Source organism: Argentina silus, assembly GCF_951799395.1.
Source record: "Argentina silus genome assembly, chromosome: 10".
Classification (NCBI taxonomy): domain Eukaryota; kingdom Metazoa; phylum Chordata; class Actinopteri; order Argentiniformes; family Argentinidae; genus Argentina; species Argentina silus.
The window spans coordinates 6,311,401-6,330,370 of record NC_139664.1 but is presented as its reverse complement, the minus strand read 5'-3'; the positions used below and the strand labels follow the sequence as shown (position 1 = coordinate 6,330,370).

At 47.9% G+C, this 18,970-nt stretch overlaps 1 protein-coding gene across 1 annotated transcript; it reads right to left on the bottom strand.

Annotated features, from left to right (window-relative positions):
- Positions 1 to 709: 709 nt before the first annotated feature.
- LOC310811163 (polycomb protein SCMH1) lies at positions 710 to 13,033 on the bottom strand. The gene is made up of 17 exons (XM_083679248.1): positions 12,977 to 13,033; positions 12,241 to 12,364; positions 11,097 to 11,168; positions 10,697 to 10,777; positions 10,477 to 10,547; positions 10,023 to 10,257; positions 9,685 to 9,773; positions 9,267 to 9,513; positions 6,396 to 6,613; positions 5,410 to 5,589; positions 4,713 to 4,839; positions 4,160 to 4,360; positions 3,363 to 3,530; positions 2,809 to 2,934; positions 2,423 to 2,551; positions 2,030 to 2,163; positions 710 to 1,794 (listed from the first exon to the last, which is right to left on the bottom strand). The coding sequence occupies exons 3-17, from the start codon at positions 11,119 to 11,121 to the stop codon at positions 1,675 to 1,677; spliced, it is 2,151 nt and encodes a 716-aa protein (XP_083535374.1). The 5' UTR covers positions 11,122 to 11,168; positions 12,241 to 12,364; positions 12,977 to 13,033; the 3' UTR covers positions 710 to 1,674.
- Between the last annotated feature and the right edge of the window lie 5,937 nt (positions 13,034 to 18,970).

Below are 18,970 nucleotides of genomic sequence, written 5' to 3'. Positions count from 1 at the left end.
CCTAATCTTATCTGACTGATTGATCGGTTTGGTCAGCTAGCTCATTCCTCAGATGTGTTTTCCTGTGTTGCTTTGAGGATGTGGTTAGACAGTTTACAGTATCTTGCATCCCCACCGTCCGCAGCTGTTCAGAAATACGTGCACACTGGCCTCTCCCACTCATTTCCACTAATACTGATGATGTTGCCCACTATTTGGTTATGAAACAAAAACAAACAAAAAAACGCTGATGGCACCAAGCCAGCTTTTGTAGAAATCTAATTACGTCAGATGTGTTCATCAGTGGTATGGGGCAGATACAGTAAGCACTAATGAGTTCATTTAAGAACGGAGAATATGAGAGATGTACCATAACAGCTGTTGGCTATTGCCATAATGCAATACAATAACAGTAGTTTGTGTAAACCACTCATATTGTGGGCTATGACAGATATCTATTGGGCCTGGTTTCTTTCTAAAAAGATTCAGACAAACCGGTGGGCTCATGAACAGAGCAGACTCATGGCAGAGCATGTGCCTCAGCTTCAAGGAGAGAAGCAAGGAGACATGGCTGAGAGAACCTGGATAGAGCTGACCTGCCCCCTGCTGGACAACCATCACCAATGCACGTCGACTCCTATCCTGAACAACCAAGACTGATAAAGTTGCCCATCTCGACGTATAAACAACAGATTATTAAACATTAGGGAAATAATCATAAGACAAAACATTTTTTGACAGTTGTTATATCTTTATTGAACATTATTGAGTATGATAACGCTCTCAATGTATGAACTCTAATAATATAGTATAAAAATTAAAAAAGTACAAATAACGACATAGACGAGACACAGTCATTGTAAACAACATCCATAACGAGATCAAAGAAAGTTTATCATGGCAGTATTCTGATAATGTTGATAGTGTACAGTATAGTGTGACATACCGTTCTAAAACCTTGCCTCCAAACGAGACTTCAATCGTAACCAATCCCAAACAGGTGGGAGGAGCCTAGTGTTTTTTTGTTTTGTTTTTTTATACATATCTTATACAAAATGCCCAAAAATGGCAAAATGCAAGTCCTTATTTTCCGGGAGGGCAAACAAAATGAAATGTACAGGATCAAATGAGTAAAACATGATTAAAAACGGAGGCCCAAAAAGGCCTTTACAGTCAAAATGGCTACATGCCTGCTCACCTGGCATCTGTGGGAGACGTCATAAAATGTAGAGAACTAAAGAAGAGGGGTGGGGTCAGTGTGGTAAAACATACAGCGCTGCAGGTAGAAATGTAATTCACAGAGCTGACACAACTCCCTCATCCACACAAACGACAAGACACTCACACACCAGTTCTAGTGACAGTACATTTCTATCTGAAGGTTCCGGAACGTTCCGACTTCCTGAACAAGCCCCAGATAAAGGACATGATTGGAGGACGAGGTGGAGACGTGGGCGGGGTCTGCATATCCCATGCTGCAGTCGGGCTGGATTGTGCCGCACAAAAGAAACGAGAGAAGTTTCCCCAGAAAGTTCAGATGAAGTGGGGGTATATAATGACACCAGGCATTGTTAGCCTAGCAGCGGATGCTACATGTAATGATCAGTAAATATGTCCTGTATGATAACAGTGCATGATATATTGTGAATGGAGTTGGGGGTAGTGAGTCCTGGGTGGTTGGTTGATGACCCCCCATCAGGGACGCTTGAGCCTGTCAATGTGGAAGGTGAGCTTGAGGGCGGGGCCAAGCTTCAGGCCCATGTATTTCATCATCATGTCGCTGCGCAGTAACAGGAGGGCTTTGCCGTCAATCTCCTGCAACACAGAGGAGGAGGGGGAAACGGAGAGGAATGATTGCTTTCTGATTCAACCTAGCCTCAGAGACCAGGCTACCTGCTTTACCACAAGCACAGTCAAAGACAAACACCTTGGGGAAAAACATCTCTATATAGAAATACATGTCTATATCTAAAGCTACAAAGAGTTATCGGCTCATATCGTCAACAGAGACATAATGTAGGCAGAGCACACAGGCTGTTACAGCACGTACGTGTTTTCTGAAGAGGTCTGCGTGTGGTGCCAGTACAGGGTCTATGTCTCTGATGAACTGCATGACGTCCTCCACCGTCCACAGGTTGGGGTCCTGACCGCTCGGCCGGGGACTCTCCCGGAAACCACCGGAACCTACAGAGGGGTGGCCGTGTAAAGAGAGACAGGTCAGCTTTACTCATGGGCCTCATGTGGACAGACTATCCATTGACGTTAATAATATGTTATCTATCTTGATTAATCAGTGTACAATATTGCCGGGCAGTGTGTTTTTTTTACGATCACGGAGCGGTTCACGGCATCAGCGTAGCGTGAGTTCAAGCAGCAGGAAGTGAAAACGAGCACCACACGGGTGAGAGCTTTTGTGTGTAACCTCAAGAGGTGCTCCCCCTACCTGCAGAGTTGAGGTGCATCAGCTTAGCAGGGGAGCGCAGGCCCGGGGGTTGGCCTGTGGAGCCGGGGGACAGGGGGCTCTTCTTTAAGTGCTCCGGCCCGCCACCGTTCTCCATCACGAACGACTCGCCTGGGGGGGACACGAAGACAGGGAGATGAGATGAAAATGTCGAATTGACACCTCAGTGTCAGTTGCACTCAAAAACTTGAGAATTTCCATAAAAAGACTACAGTTGCAGAGCGTCAAGCTTGACAAACGCACATTGTTAAACAAGAATATCTTTATTAGAACATTTGAAAATAGTCTTCATTCTCCCATCACATTACAAGCAGTGAGTGTATTATAAACATCAAGGTAATAATGTCAACGATGAACCATGGCTGTACCTTCAGTGGAGTGGCGGTGGTTTTTGGCCAGTTTGTGGGGGAGGGGGCTGCTGTACGAGTCCTGCAGGAACCTCTTGGTGCCTCGGCCTGGACCCGTCGTGAGACCCTCCCCAAACCCTCTCCTTTCTGGGGGGGGAAAACGGGGAACACAATTGACAGTGAGTGAAACTGATTCTAACACGGAAAAAAAACGTCTCCATCCATGACGACCACTGATGCTAGAATAGTCAAACTTGGCGGGGGTCTTGGCACACTACAGGGTTGACACGAACCATTCTGTGCTGGTTCGGATATTCATTTTTCACACGGTCCTCTCCAGCATTGTTACAGTACCTATGGTGAATGGCTACCCAGGCACAGCTTGGTTTGGCTCAGCAGTGTGATTAGGGCACCAGCTGATCAAGGGGTCCTCTGGCGTCTCAGCTTGTGTGTGTTGTATACTAACCTGAGTATGCTAGGAGGCATCTGCGTCCCAGTGTGTGTCGTGTACTAACCTGAGTATGCCATGGGGTCTCTGTGTGTGTGTGTGTGTGTGTGTGTGTGTGTGTACTAACCTGAGTATGTGTGGCTGTTGTAGGGCAGGCCCCCCCGGGGGACAGGCTGGCTGCCAAACAGAGGGTCACAGTGGAGGTTGTGACAGAGTTTCTCTAGGAAGCGCAGGACGTAGGTGACACTGTTGACCGTGGGCAGGGTGAGGGTGTGGTGCTGCTGGTCAAAGTAGGCTGGAGGGCAAAGAGGTCACAGGTCAGTCATCATACATACCATGAATACATTCAGCGGCAATGTCAACACACTGAATAGGAGGTGGAGAATGAATAACAGCAAGCTTTTAGTAGCTCATCAACTTGTGACCCGTGGGGAAGGCAGTCACAGGTGGTGCATCGGCAGCAAAGACCCAAATCAAATCAAATCGTATGTGTCACGTACATCGGCATACAGCATGGGTGTCAAACATATTCCACAGAGGGCCTAGTGTCTACAGGTTTTTGCTCTTCCCATCTACTTGATGGATGAATTAAGGTCACTAATTAGTATGGAACTCCCCTCACCTGGTTGACAAGGTCTTAATTGAAAAGAAAAACCAAAAGCCTGCTGACACTCAGCCCTCCGTGGAATGAGTTTGACACCTGTGGCATACAGCCTATGGGTCTCTCAGCAACTGCGGTGATGGTAAACAACAACATGCTCCATAGTACGTTTCCCACTGATAGTATCAATGTTTGTATTGACTTCATGCATATTCATGTGCATTTCACACAACCAATGCATTTCGTGACAGTGAAGCTACGACGATGCTGAAGGGACGTCTCCTTTGGGAGGTTAGTTAATCCTATCCCCTCATCCTGGTTACCTGAGATGACCTCTCCCCCGTGGCCAGGCTTGAGACAGGAGAAGACGGTGTTCTGGTTGTGGGCACAGTCCACACAGGCCTGGACACACTGCTGTAACACAGACGAGGCCCGGCCGGGACCAAAGTGGTCCGGTAGCTGCTGCACCCGCCGGCCGTCCAGGTGGGGGCCCACCTTGCCGTACTTGTTCAGGTACACACACACTGTGGGACCAACAGAGGCGTTCTGAGTTATTATTCAGGTGCGCGCGCGTGCACACACACATTCCTTTGTTATTCATCAGGCAGGCACACACACACACATTTTGAGTGATTTCAGGCATGCAGGCAAGAGCGCACACACACACACACACACACACACACACACACACACACACACACACACACACACAGTTATTATTCAGACTAGCAGGCGTAACAAAAAAACAACAGTTTGACTGCATCCTCATTCTAGCCAGAGTGTATCTAAGTATCCACAGCAAAAGTGTTGAGACTCAGAGACCCCTCGTGATATTTCGTGTAATAAAATAGGGCAGTACTCTGGGTGTGTAATGACCTGTAGGAGCCTGCAGGGCGGCGCTGGGGATGGTAGCATTGTCCAGGGGCACAGTACTGGTGTCTGGCTCTGGAGTACTGCTGGTGGGCGACGTGGGCACTGGGTTGGGCACCATCTTGGGTTTTCTCTGTACGCACACACACACGCACACACGACAATCAGCTATAATCCTTCTCAGGCATTCTTCAGTGTATTTATATGCTAAACGCTTACGTCGGGAGACAGAATGAAAATGCTGATAAAAAATGTAAACTATAAACGTTCAACAATCAGTGTATTATACCTCACAGGCATAATGTTACTATTCCAATTAAACAAACAGACATTTAGCCAGCTACTGTCCATTTACAAGACACATCTTCTTGGCAATTCATGTGTGCCTTCAGAAACATGTCTCTCTCAATAGCAATACTCACGACAATACGTCACAAGCTAAATTGTAGGTGTTGGAACATAATATTGCTATTGCTAAAACACTGAAATTTATCCCCTGCAAAAGGTATTTGAGAGACACCAATCAGAGTGGAGGGCCAGCCTCAGACAGGCGCAGCCTATTTAGATCGGAAAAGTTTGAACTGAACAGTTATGGCGGTTATTTGCATGACCATTGGCCGCTACCCATAATTCCACAAGCGTCACAGCCCTAGTATGTGTGTGTGTGTGTGTGTGTGTGTGTGTGTGTGTGTGTGTGTGTTACCTTGCTGCCCGGCTTGGGCCCCCTCTTCTTTGGGATCTTGATGGGCTCCACCTGGCCCTGCTGCAGGGCCACTCTCTGGGCCCAGTTGGCTGGTAGTCTACCCCTGGGTCGAGACAAGGGGGGTCGCCCTGGACCTGCCATGGCTCCCTCCAACCAACCTGCTCGCTTCGCCCAGCCCAACTACAGAGGAGGGGTGGGGAGGAGGAAGAGAGGGTGGCGAGGGGTAGAGAGAGAGAAAGAAAGAAAGAAAGAAAGAAAGAGAAAGATGGAAGAGGAAAGAATGATAAACTCCTCCAGTTGTCACGTTAGAGTCAACTTTAATGTCATATGCAACAAGACGCTGAGGGTGGAATCCTAACTCATGATCCGCATGCATAACTCAAGAAATGTGCGTAAATCACGCATCGATGTCAATGGGAAACTCGTGCACGGATCTCGAGTTAGGATTCCACCCAAAGTAAGACAATACCCTTTAAGCAACACAGGACAAACCCTCAAACTAATCCCCCTCCCTAACCCTGACTCTCAGACCCAGTGCCTAGGTAAGGCCCTACCTGACTCCCAGACCCAGTCCCTAGGTAAGGCCCTACCTGACTCCCAGACCCAGTGCCTAGGTAAGGCCCTACCTGACTCCCAGACCCAGTGCCTAGGTAAGGCCCTACCTGACTCCCAGACCCAGTGCCTAGGTAAAGCCCTACCTGACTCCCAGACCCAGTCCCTAGGTAAGGCCCTACCTGACTCCCAGACCCAGTCCCTAGGTAAGGCCCTACCTGACTCCCAGACCCAGTCCCTAGGTAAGGCCCTACCTGACTCCCAGACCCAGTGCCTAGGTAAGGCCCTACCTGACTCCCAGACCCAGTGCCTAGGTAAGGCCCTACCTGACTCCCAGACCCAGTGCCTAGGTAAGGCCCTACCTGACTCCCAGACCCAGTGCCTAGGTAAGGCCCTACCTGACTCCCAGACCCAGTCCCTAGGTAAGGCCCTACCTTACTCCCAGGTTTGGGGCCTCTCTTCTTGGGGATCTTGATGGGCTCCAGTCCCTTGCCTGGCTGTGCAGCCCCCTTCTGTCCCCAGGGTCCCGCCAGCTTGGTTTTCCTCCGTCCAGGCTTACGACCTCGCTGGCCGGGGGGGCGCCCCGGCGTAGGGTGCATGACTGTCCCCTCCACGCTCCCGTCTGGTAGGGCTCCGAGGGTCTTAGGTAACACTACGGCCCCCAGAGAGAGAGAGAGAGAGAGAGGAGAGAGAGAGAGAGAGAGGAGAGAGAGAGAGATGGGTTAGAGGGACCAGGAGTGGTAACAGTGATGGGGTCAGTTTCCTGAAAGCTCTGTAGCTTAAGCAGTCATTTCTCCCGACAACCCAGCCGTAAGGCTACGAGATTTGTGAACAATTGTAAAAATCAATGTTTGCAAGTCAATCTTCTGTGCATGGAACAAAATCCTGAACAAAACCTGTTAAAGGAAGAACTTTTCTGGTCTAGGAAAGCAGTGGTCCTGGAAGCCTTTGACCCATGGAGAGACCAAGCTTGTTTGGTAAGATCACTACCCTCAAACTAGCCTGTTTGAAGTGATAAGACCTCAAAGGAACAGCAAGGTTCATCCATCAAAACCATGTCAGACAGACCCAATGATTAAACCTATACACTGATGTTCATATAGTAGGTAATAATGTCTGCATCTGACACAACAGATCACAGCAGGAGACGTATGCCCACCCACACACACCAAGGTGCGCAGAAACCCAGACAGGGCTTTGTGTTAGAGACCACTGTGACCCAGTTTGCTTTCAGCTGCAGAACAAAGAGGCTGGTTGTGTTACACACACACACACACACACACACACACCTGTGGCTCATAGGGAGAGGATCAATAACAGAGATTACAAAGACAGAACTAGCAACAACAGACATTCTCACACTGAGGATATGGCAAACACAATCCTAACAAACACTCACATGTCCATAAACGTGCACGGGCGCACACACACACACACACACACACACACACACACACACACACACACACACACACACACACACACACACTAAACGGTGAGATAAATAAATACAGACCTTGTGCAACAGGGAGTCAGAGCAGCGAGTTCAAACTTTATGAAGTAGGCCAGGTTCTGATACAGCCAAACCCAGACAGACAGTCAAGAGACTGCTACATCAAGATATCCTCTGCAGTTTAACTCGCTCTCTCCCTCCTCATTTCCTTCCTCCCGTTAGTTCCGATACACACTCTGTCTTGTGACTGCGAGAGAGGCCCGACCAAATCAGGCCCGATCAATCAGCTAGAGACTATTCCACTGTTTGGGTCTTCCCTGAGCTAGGTGTGGCTAACAGGGAGAGCCAAATGTTTAGCATGAGGCAGTACATGCTGCTGACCCTAGGGAATAACTATGTAATAAAGAAGTATGCTAGCAGCAGCTGTCAGATAGGATGTTCAGATTTATTTGGAGGCCTCCCACCCTCGGTACACACCCTATCCTTTCTTTAGGGGCCAGACCTATATCACTCTCTCTCTCTCTCTCTCTCTCACACACGTGTACACACACACACACACACACACACATGCACAAACACGTGCGTGCACACGCACACGCACGGCCGGGAGTAGACTAAACTGTGGAGGTATTTGTCCTGAATCCACCCCGGATAGATTTACGAGAGGAGCGGCCTGAGCGATTAACACATGCCTTGGCCTGTGGGGCTAACATACACACACACACACACGCAAAAAAACCCTGGCCTGCAGACTATCATTACTCCCATGTGCAACTACAGTCTCAGAGTAACACACACATAAAGACACAGCGTCGGAAAAGCACAAGCTACACGCTGACATGCGGACACACACACAGACACTTAATTTCACCACTGCCGTTGCCTAACAGGACTGTGACAGCGCACTAGACAGTCAGAAACCACTTAGCAGATTTATCATTGTACTTCTATTCATCTCTCTTTCTCTCTCTCTCTCCTTACCCTCCTCCTGCAGTAGAAAAGCCTGCCTCACTCCGCCGTACCGCTGTCCTGTCCTCTCCCTCACCCTGTCTTCTTATGCTGCTCTTTCCCTCTCCTTCGCTTCACTCCTCCTTCCCCTTCCTGCTCTGCTCTCCTCCCCTCCCCTCCGCCGACAAGACAATGTAAACAGCCCGCCTTTCACTGGAAACAGCTCTCTTTTTCCTATCAGTTCTTCTCTCCCTTTCGTCTCAGTGTTTCCCTCTCCTTCTCTCCCTCTCTCTGGGTGTCCTAGCTACACCCTTTGCCTAGCTGCCAGCGTGGGGCCCACCGAGTGGGGCATACACACACACACGCACAGCTCTGCCCAATGCCCCCCCCTCACACCCACTGTGCCAGCTGGGCGGGAGCCAAGGACCTCGTAAAACACAACTCCTACAAAAGCCTTGTCCTCCCTTACTCGCTCCCTCCTTTCTCTCCCCCCCCCCCCCGTCCTTCCTCCCTCACATCCTGTCTTCCACCAGCACAAGGGTAGGAATTTCAAAAAGTGCACCCGGTTGACCTTTTCACCCATAAACCTCTCATCTCGGTCTTCCTCTCTCACTTTTTCAATCAGATAACTCCCTTTGCTGCTTCCTCCCCCGTACTGAATCTGTCACCCTCGGCCTGGAGGTTAGAACTGCTGTCTACAACTCTATACTTCACTCCCTGGTGTCCTACAACTGCAAAACCAGTTAGCAACACAGTGGATCAGTGCTTCAGTGCTTTTTCTCTCGGGGAAATCAATTGAAAGGAAACTGGAGATGGACCAAGCGAATTCATTCAGCCACTGAAACTAGCCACCCAGATAAAAAGTGCTCATAAGTCTCTCTCTCGCTCTCTCTCACACACACACCTTTGGTGCCGGGCGGCTGTAGGTTGTCCCCAGTGAGGGAGCACCAGCCTACAGGGAAGATGTCTCGTGAGTCGTAGCGACAGTAGTAGTCGAAGGCGCCCCGCCAGCCGTCGAAGGTGACCAGCACCTCCACGCCGCGCAGCGCGCCCACCGTGGCCGGGCAGATGAAGTGGGGGTTCTTGCGGTCCACCGCCTCCAGCTTCATGCCCACCTGGAACGAGTTCTGCTCCGGGGCCGGGGGCTCCTGCTGGGATACAGGGAAAGAGACATGGGGGGGGTCAGCGATGGGAGCTCAAGGAATTGGATTTGGACATATTTCCAAAATGAACGCGGCCCTACGGATACTTGGGATAGTGGGATAGTGGACAAGCAGCTATTGAGGGACTGGGGAGCATGTGTGTCTTGTAGTAGGTAGTACCTTGTGAAAGATACGCGTGGGGGCCATCTCGGCTCCGTTGAGTGTTTTCAGTAGGAACATGGGCCAGGAGGAGGCGTTGAGGCGGAAGCCTAGGGGACGGGGACGGACGTTAGACACAAACTCTGTTCCATACACTTCACCTGAGGGGCCGAACGTGGCAGTTCCTTCAGTACATCTGAATGCGTTGTGCAGCCACACAGACACTGTTGTTCTCTACTGACATCTAGCTGACGGTCAAGGAGTTGCAACTCTCGCAAACAACAACAGATCAGAGCGAGGGAGCGTGTGTGTGTGTGTGTGTGTGTGTATTGATACATGTCTGTCTGTCTCCTCCTCACCCAGTGGCGGCTGCAGCATGCCCCCATTCTTCTCACAGTTGCCTATGGGCTGGATCTCCGAGGAGTCCACCAGGCGCCAGAAGTCGTTCTTGTTGTCGGAGCCGTCTAGTCTCAGGCGTAGCCGCGAGCCTGTCAGCCCCACCACCGTGGCGATGCAGGTGGATGTGGTGTTCCTGGGGTCCTGGGCCTCCAACTTCATACCAGCCTTGAACTCATTCACTGGAGGGGTGGGACTCTTAGGGAGGAGGAGGAGGAGGAGGGGGGGTTCAATCAATGGGACTTTTGCTATAGCAGCACATTTCTGGGGCACACCTGCTACGACCACAGTATACCAACGTAGATTTAGCACAGCTGGGTGCTGCTATGAATGTGCAAGATTAACAGAGAAAGGACCATGCTTCAACGCTGTACGTTTCAGAGAAGACCCAGTCCGGACCGGAGGAGGTGAGCTCACCTGTCTGAAGCAGTGGGAAGGCGCAGCGACAGCTCCTGTTTCCTTCAGGTATTTCTCCCAACTGAAGTGCCCTACGGGTCAGCAGAGTACAGGTCATCCACTTGAACACACGCTCAGTTCTAATGACTGTGACGCAGTGTGAGAGAGGTTCAGCGCGATTGAACATGGCAGAGAAGTGTGAGTGTGAGACACTTGTGAGTTCTTAGTTATCCCTACGTACCTCCTTGGTACTTGGAAGGGACCCGAGAGGGACGGCCACTTCGGGCATGCTTAATCCGTCGGCCATCTTTCCACTCAATAGCTAGAGGAGAGGAATAGAGAGAGAAAGAGAGAGAGGGGGGGGGGGGGTTCTGAGTGACAGACTTCATCTTAGAAGAGAGCCCCATTTAAATATGTTCACAAGGCAATCAATTCTTGAACTAATCAGATGCCCTACATGTTCTGCAAATCCTGTGGGGTCGTAACATTCGGGGTGACCGTGAAACATCGGCCTCTTTACCCTGGCAGCAATCACCGATAGCAGTGGTGACAGTCTGACACCAATCTACGACACGAGAATTGGAGCCTTCCATTTCCATACAAAAGACAGCTGTATTATTTGAATGGTGACATCATCTTACCTTTCTGTGGCACTGGCTTCCTCATGCTCCAGTAATACTGACTAAGTTCAAGACACAATAGTCCACTCCTCTCTAGAGAGAAGAAAGGGGGACAAAAACAGCTAAATTAAAACACACATATATAAACGCATGACACAACACAGCCTTGTGTACAAAGTCTGCTAGCCCTGCTAGCATGGTTAGCCCTTTTAGCTCTCTCTCTCTCCCCTTCTGTCGCCCCGGCGGGGGGTCGGGTGGGAGGCAGACGACAGGTTACAACAAAGGGGCAGCCCCGGCTGTCAGCAAGCCTCAGCCACCCAAACACACCCACTAGGGCTGCCTGTTGACACAGCACTGAGTGAATCAGCAAACTCAGCCCTGCAGGGTACTATTGACAAAACAAGAACATGCAGACGGGAGGAGACAGTATGGTAACACTATAGCCAATAGGGTGTGTAGTAAACCTATAAGCATAGCAAGTCAGGAGTCAAAACAATGAAAAATGATCTCAAGTCAGACTAGTAGAGGTGATGTTTAGAGCACTGTTCACAGATAATTAATGTCTGTTTGTTTGAGTGAAGAGGGGATGTCTGGCTATCCTTGAGGGTCTTTGACCTTTAACCCTAAACCTGGGTTAACTTCCAGTCAACTACGTCACAGGTCACTGGGTCAGACAGATAAACAAGTGCCTCTAATCCTGGGTCCACAAGGTCTACCATGTTTGTTTACCATCAATACACAGCAACTCCAAAATCAATCTCTCATTCAAAAGAAAACAGGGCATATTGCATATAGGACAATCAAACAAAGAGGAAAGGTAAATTGATATATGGTCATTTTAAACAGAAATCCATGCAAAATAAGCAGTTGATCAAAACAATAATAAATGAATCTGGTTATTGTTAGTTACTTCCAACTATGTTACATTGATAACCACAATGGTGACCATTTATCCATTACAAAAAACTGCACTGCACAAATATTATTAGCAAGCTAGGTCATTCAAATACCAGCCCAAGTTTGCAGGCTAAGTTTACATTTGGCTAACATGTAGCCACACACATAAACATCTACCTAACTGATTTTAATTGAAGTTGATAATGGCGTATAGCATAGGAAAAAGGACACAGAAGTAAAACAATAGTCCAAATATTTACGAAAATACCTTAAAAGCTCATAACAGTCTTGAAACGTGTCTTCTTCAGTTGATTTTCTTTCAATAGAAGTGCGCCTTTTCTTGCGCCAAGGGGATGGCGTCCAAATTAAAGCGACCAGCTCCCTCCCTTTTCCTTCCCAGAAAAAAAATTACAGTAGCATTAGCTTGCTGGCCATCTAGTAGAAGCTAGCAAAAAAACAACTGCCAGCAAGCTATGATATAGCCTGTTGTGTTGATGTAGTAAAACGCATCAGTCCATTCAGTCAGTGTAAATATAAGCTTTAGGCACAGATAGTCAGTGACTACAGCCAGGACGTGCCAAGTTATTGAGTTCCATTCAAAACACAAAGCAAACACATGGGACTCCCCCCAGCCAAAATCCAGGCAATTCACCACGGTAGATATGCAGTCAGTGAGCATTACGGCAAATCATATGTGTATTTGATAGGGAGACTGGCTGCCTCTAAGCTAATAATAACATGGACCTGTTCCAACAAGAGTATTTGCAATCAGACATACACAACAGGCATGCTCCTCCAACATCCAGCAGCATGCTAAGCTCGGCTAATTAACAGAGACTCAAATGCTACAGCTAGCTCGTTGGCCTGATTATAAATAATAACGTTAACAAATATTAGCCTACCAGATAGATGATCAATCGTGCAAAAAACAAAATAATGCAGGGCTTGGATATGTGTTGGTTAACTAGAGGACAGTATGAAACGATACATTCGAGTCTGTTTACCTTGCTTTGTAATGTTTGTGTATTTTCTGATGTGGATTTAGTGCCTGTCCGCCATTTTTTTCCTAGTGAGACTGGAGGGGGGGTGTTTTGCCAACATTGGGCTAGACAGCAGAGACGTTGGAAAAACATGGAAGTTGCGACGCCTGGCGAACAAAATCGGTAATTGCAAACAGCGTGAATAAAACATGAAACTAACAAACCTGTCAATCTTGAGATGTATTTTGGGCCACCTGCGACGTCCACGGGACCGTCACCCGCATACAAATGGCCACACAGTTAGTATAATAAGTATAACAAGTATATATCGATGCAGACAATGGTGTACTTTTAGTGCTGCTGTATGTTATCAATGATATATGTTACCAATGATCAACCAGAAATGTGTATGCAACATGATATCATGAAAATAGAAGCTGATTAAAAGTAGCCGTTTTATTTCAAAACTGCAGTTGCAAGGTAAGTTAAAACATAAATAAGTACTAAACACTGGCAGCTTTGGCTCACCTTGGTTTAAAAATATATTCTGACAAAGAAGCTTGACACACCTATTTAAAATAGCGTGTTCCCAATTATCTACATTAAGATCACCAGTGTTGGGTTGCCACTAATCAAGCCTAGCCAATAGGAAGACATAAACAATTAACTATAAGGACTGCGCCGAGGTCTGAGGATAGTGGTATGACCCCAGAATATGGAAGGTTGGAAAATGACTTGATAATATCACACATACGTTAGAATAAATACATACTTTACAACCAAAATGGCCACTTACTCACATTACAGTAATCAAAGCCTTCTCATCTTCTATCATCTGCAAAGTCCACTTGCAAGCTTTGGAGATTGAGATCTTTTTCAAACAAATAAACCCACCACCCATCTACTCCTCATACGTTTTCCAAAATAGGTATTCATGATGAATCTCAGGGAGTGTGAAAATTGGAAATAGTGGCCATTTGGGTGATTCCATGGTTATTAGCTGATGATAGCAACTGTAACTATGTCATTTGGAGGAACACCCAGCCACTCAATAGTGTGTAATGGTGACCTGCAGCCCCTGCTAATGGACATCTCAGCCTACGCTAGGCTAGCCCTCTCTGAGTAGCCCCCCTGCACTCCAGGCAATTATGTTTGGATTCACACGGTGAAAAGGGTTAATTGCTGCCGCCCACTCGCCTGATTGGAGCTGCTTCACGCCTGTCGGGCCACATCGCATCAAAGGTCCCCCGCGTCCAGTGGGAGTCACTCAATGTCATTAACAAACACACCTCATGGACTGACACTATACACACACACACACACACACACTCTAATACACGTATGAAGACTTTCACACACATACGTGCACACAGGCACCTGCATGAGCATACACGAGCACAGACAAACACACACACACACACACACACCCTCCTCCACACGTGCAGGAGCAAACACACCAGCTATTGCTCATATTATATTGAATGGCTGAGCATATTCAGATCCCTGAAACATAATAGCACAGTATATTAAAATTGGTAAGCAATAGTTAGAAAATTTTGATTTTCATTCAGGTTAGAGGGGATGATAAAATAGTGTTATACTGTATTTCAGTGAATGCAGGGGAAATACAGAAGGCCACTAGGGGTCAGTGTTGTTCTGATTAAGGATGTTGCTTCATGGCCTAAGATGTCTCTTTTTTCTCTCCGTCCTTACCACTATCCTTTCCTTTGAGCACCTAATGTTACCGTTACTGTACTCGACCGTGATCTCAGAATATTGTGCTTTGGATAATTTGCTGTCCAAGCACTATTGTATCGTTGAGTTGAGCTTGTTTAAATTGCTACTTTTCTGTTCCTTTGTCCCATCTATTCTCTTACTATTCAAAGGTCCTTTGTCTCAGTGTTGCCATTTACCCAACAGCAAACATTGCTGTTCGGTTTTTAAGATGATGTAATGTTGTGATAGGTGTGTATGGATATTAGTTATTAAATCTGGATGTACTTTAAGATACATTTGGACCCCATTATATATACTCTCACTGTCCTCACTCATGTCTTATTACTACAAGCGCATGAGAAGAGAAAACAACCTCTTGTCTTCCCAGTTGCATTGGATTCAATTCAATGTCAGTGCGGTGTGAGGGAAATCAGGCAGCCATTGTGTGTCTGTGACTGTGTAGCTAGCTGTGGGTCTACATGTCACATGTGCTTCTAGTTCCCTCTGCAGCTTCAACCACTAAACTACTGCTAGTCTATGAAAGTCCATCAGCCATTATACAAGGCAGTTTGCTTACCAAATAACACTGATGGTTTGGCCTCTCCTGTGCTTTACGCCACGGCTCCTCTTGTGTCACAGCCATGGTTCAGTTCTAAGGTTCACCAAATCTGAGCCCACAAATAATGTACACCAGGGGAGGCTGGTGGAGGTGGAAATCAGAGGACGGAGGCTCATTGTAATGAATGGAATGAAATGACGAATGAAGAAATCAAACTTGTTGTGTCACACACGTGTTGACGAATGGTATCAAACACCCAGTTTGATACAAACATGTTTGATACCATTCCTCATTCCATTCGATGGATTGCAATGAGACCGCCCACCAATTTCTGCTTCGACTAGCCTCCCCTGAGGTAAACTACATAGCTGTATAGCAGCTAGGTCTATTCACTCAGGGCACTCCGCAGACATGTTGCCGTGTACAGTGTGTGTTCTATTTATAGAGGCAATTAATAGTCTCTCTTATCACCATGTTAGCAATTAAAAGATCTCTTTTCTTGCTCCAAACACATGACTCTGGCTGCCCAATGGCTGATCCACAGGCATTGATCGGTTGAGGTACAGTAGGCCTATGTTATTGTATATTACTGTGTCTCTCTCTCTCTCTCTCTCTCTCTCTCTCTCTCTCTCTCTCTCTCTCTCTGTCTTTCTCTCTCTCTCTCTGTCTGGATCTCTGTCTCACTCCTCTCCCTCCATCCCTCCCTTGCTCTCTATCTCTCCACACACACTGAACATATTCAAAGTGTGTGTGTGTGTGTGTGTGTGTGTGTGTGTGTGTGTGTGTGTGTGTGTTCCTTCTTGACTCTGCCTCCAAGGAACCTGAAGCTCTCTTCCACAGACGGAGGAGCCATAGAGAGACAGACTTCCCATCAGGGCTTCCAGGGAGGGACGTTGGATAGGGAGCATATGTTGGATAGGCGTACGTACGCCTCATTGAGGCGGGGGGAAGGGGGGGTGTGTAGGGGGGGGGGGCTTCTCTTGGATGTTGTCTTACAAGCTCCGACGGCGTGGTGCAGAAAGAGGCATTTTTTCGTCCAATTTATTAATCCTTTTAGGCAATGTTCCCTGTTCAGAAATGCAAATTGAATCAATCTGAGACTGACTTTAAGACTTTTCAAGTGGGATTTAATTAGAAGCCAGGGCCCGCAGTTTTTAATGAGAGAGGGGGTGGAGAGAGAGAGAGAGTGGGTAGGGGGGAAGGGGGGTTGCGGTTTTGATCTGGGGTCCTGCTGGAGAAAGTAGTACACAGATACACAACTACACACACACACACACACAACACACAGGAGCACGCAGAAATACACACATACACACGCGCACACATGCGCACGCACACACACACACACACACACACACTCATACTGTAAGTCCCACCGTGCAGAGCTGTGAGGCGGATGCCTGCTGTCTGGTTTTCTCTCATCCACTTCCTGTTCCTGTCTTGTCTGTGTTCACTCAGATCTCCTGCTACACTCTCTTCCATTCCTCCACCCCTCCACCCGTCCACCTCTCCACCCCTCCACCTCCTCTCCACCCCTCCACACCTCCACCCGTACACCTCTCCACCCCTCCACCCCTCCATCCCTCCACCTCCTCCACTTCTCCACCTCTCCACCCCTCCCTCCACCCCTCTTACCTGAATCTCTCTGTATCTCTCTGATCTACACGCACTGAACACTTTATTAGGAACACCTGTACACCTTCTCATAGTGGGGGTGGTGTAATGGTGTGGGGAATGTTTTCTTGGCAGACTTTAGGCTTGTTAATACCAATCAATCATCGCTTGAATGCCACAGCCTATTTGAGTATTGTTGCTGACCATGTGCATCCCTTCATGGCCACAATTTACCCATCTTCTAATGGCTACTTCCAGCATGATAATGCACCATGTCACAAAGCAAAAGTCGTCTCAAACTGGTTTCATGAACATGACAATGAGTTCAGTGTTCTTCAGTGGTGAGATTCATAGCTTGAAAGTGCACCTGAAAAATCTGCAGGAATTGTGTAATGCAATCATGTTATCATGGACCAGAATCTCAAAGGAATGTTTCCAACATCTTGTGGAATCAATGCCACAAAGAATTTAGGCGGTTTTGAGAGCAAAGGGAGGCCCTACCCAATATTAGTATAGTGTTCCTAATAAAGTGTTCAGTGAGTGTACATTTGCTGCTCTTACAGTAATCGGTAATGTGAAGTCAGACTCAGAGCAGAGGGGACTGACATAGGTTAAGTAAGGTAAGTCTCTGTGGTCATTGAGTCTTCATTCAAAATCAATTCTCTGTTCGCTCCGCCACTGATTTACATCTCCACTCTTACCTTCTACTAATCCATCTCTCTCTGTTTCTCTCTAACTCTGTTTCTCTCTCTCTCTCCCTCTTTCTCTCTCTGCCCCCCTATTACTCTTTTCCTCTTTCTCTGTCACTCCCCCCCTTCCCCCTCCCCTCCTCCCCCCTCCCCCCCTTCCTCCCCCCTCTGCGTGGTGTCAGTAGCAGGGTGATACACAGGCCCAGTGAAGTGCGAGGAGGTGAGGCTGGCAGGGAGGGGTTGATGTGATGGAGACCGTGAGGTCCAGTCTATCACTGTTATTTAGAACCTGGCGGACCCTGCCTGTCTCGCTTCCATAAATATACCTCTGGCAGACAGCAGGCCTTGCCCACAGTCCCCCAATATTCCTGAGGTGGAAAAAAGGCGGCCATTTATCAGAGATTTTACTCCCATTTTTGGGCTCTGGCTGATAAATGTGGGGAAATATGGAGCAGTTAAAAGGGGTGAAGCTGGTCTGCGGTTGCAGCGGGTGTGGTTAGGGAGCTCACGCTCTCGCCTGGCTCTGTCCCTGACCCGCTCAGTGAGGGGCTGGGGCAGTGTATCTGGTGTGTGTGTGTGTGTGTGTGTGTGTGTGTGTGTGTGTGTGTGTGTGTGTGTGTGTGTGTATTTATGTGTGTGTGTGTGTGTGTGTGTGTGTGTGGATCACTTTGGTGTGTGTGTGTGTGTGTGTGTGTATTTATGTGTGTGTGTGTGTGTGTGTGTGCGTGTGTGTAGGAGGATGGCAGCTCCCAAGACAACTTTGTTTCACTCGTTTCGCTAATTTCTTTATTTTCACTTTCGTGGTGGAGCCACCACCCAGACCAATGGCGGAAAGGGAGGGGAGCAGGGATGTTGCGTGCCTTGTCCATGTTGCAAGGTTGACATTCCCCTCTCAATAGTTCCCTCTCACGAACGCTACAGTGCATCTGTAGAATACATTTGCAGCTTAACATATTCAGTTAACAGGCAAGTATAAACTTGAAACCGTTTGAAGGGCTCTAACATCTTATGAATGGCATATAAGAGAGGGGATGCATGTTGAGGATTGAGGTTTGAGTGAATGGCTCTTAAAGACCAGCCACATTTTGCCAAAATAAATAGCCATACACCAACTAACAAGACAACTGTAGGCGCATCACAAAATAATTGACAACTAGTTGATATTGTCAATAATTTGAATAATGCCAATGAATGTTCATTAATTGCTGCCAGTCTATGTGCACTGCTCTGGCAATGACAGAGCGGCGTGAGTTTTTAATGGAACATGAAACGGGAACCAAAGAGAGAACGCCATGCTGTGTTCCTGAGGGGGAGTTCATTGAGAGGCGCACATCAGAGGAGCTGACAGTCAGGCCTGTTTAGACAAACAGACATTTGGTCCAAAGTCATCCTCCCCCTCTGCCGCCCCGCGTTGTCGCCTCTCTTTCTCTCTCTCTCTCT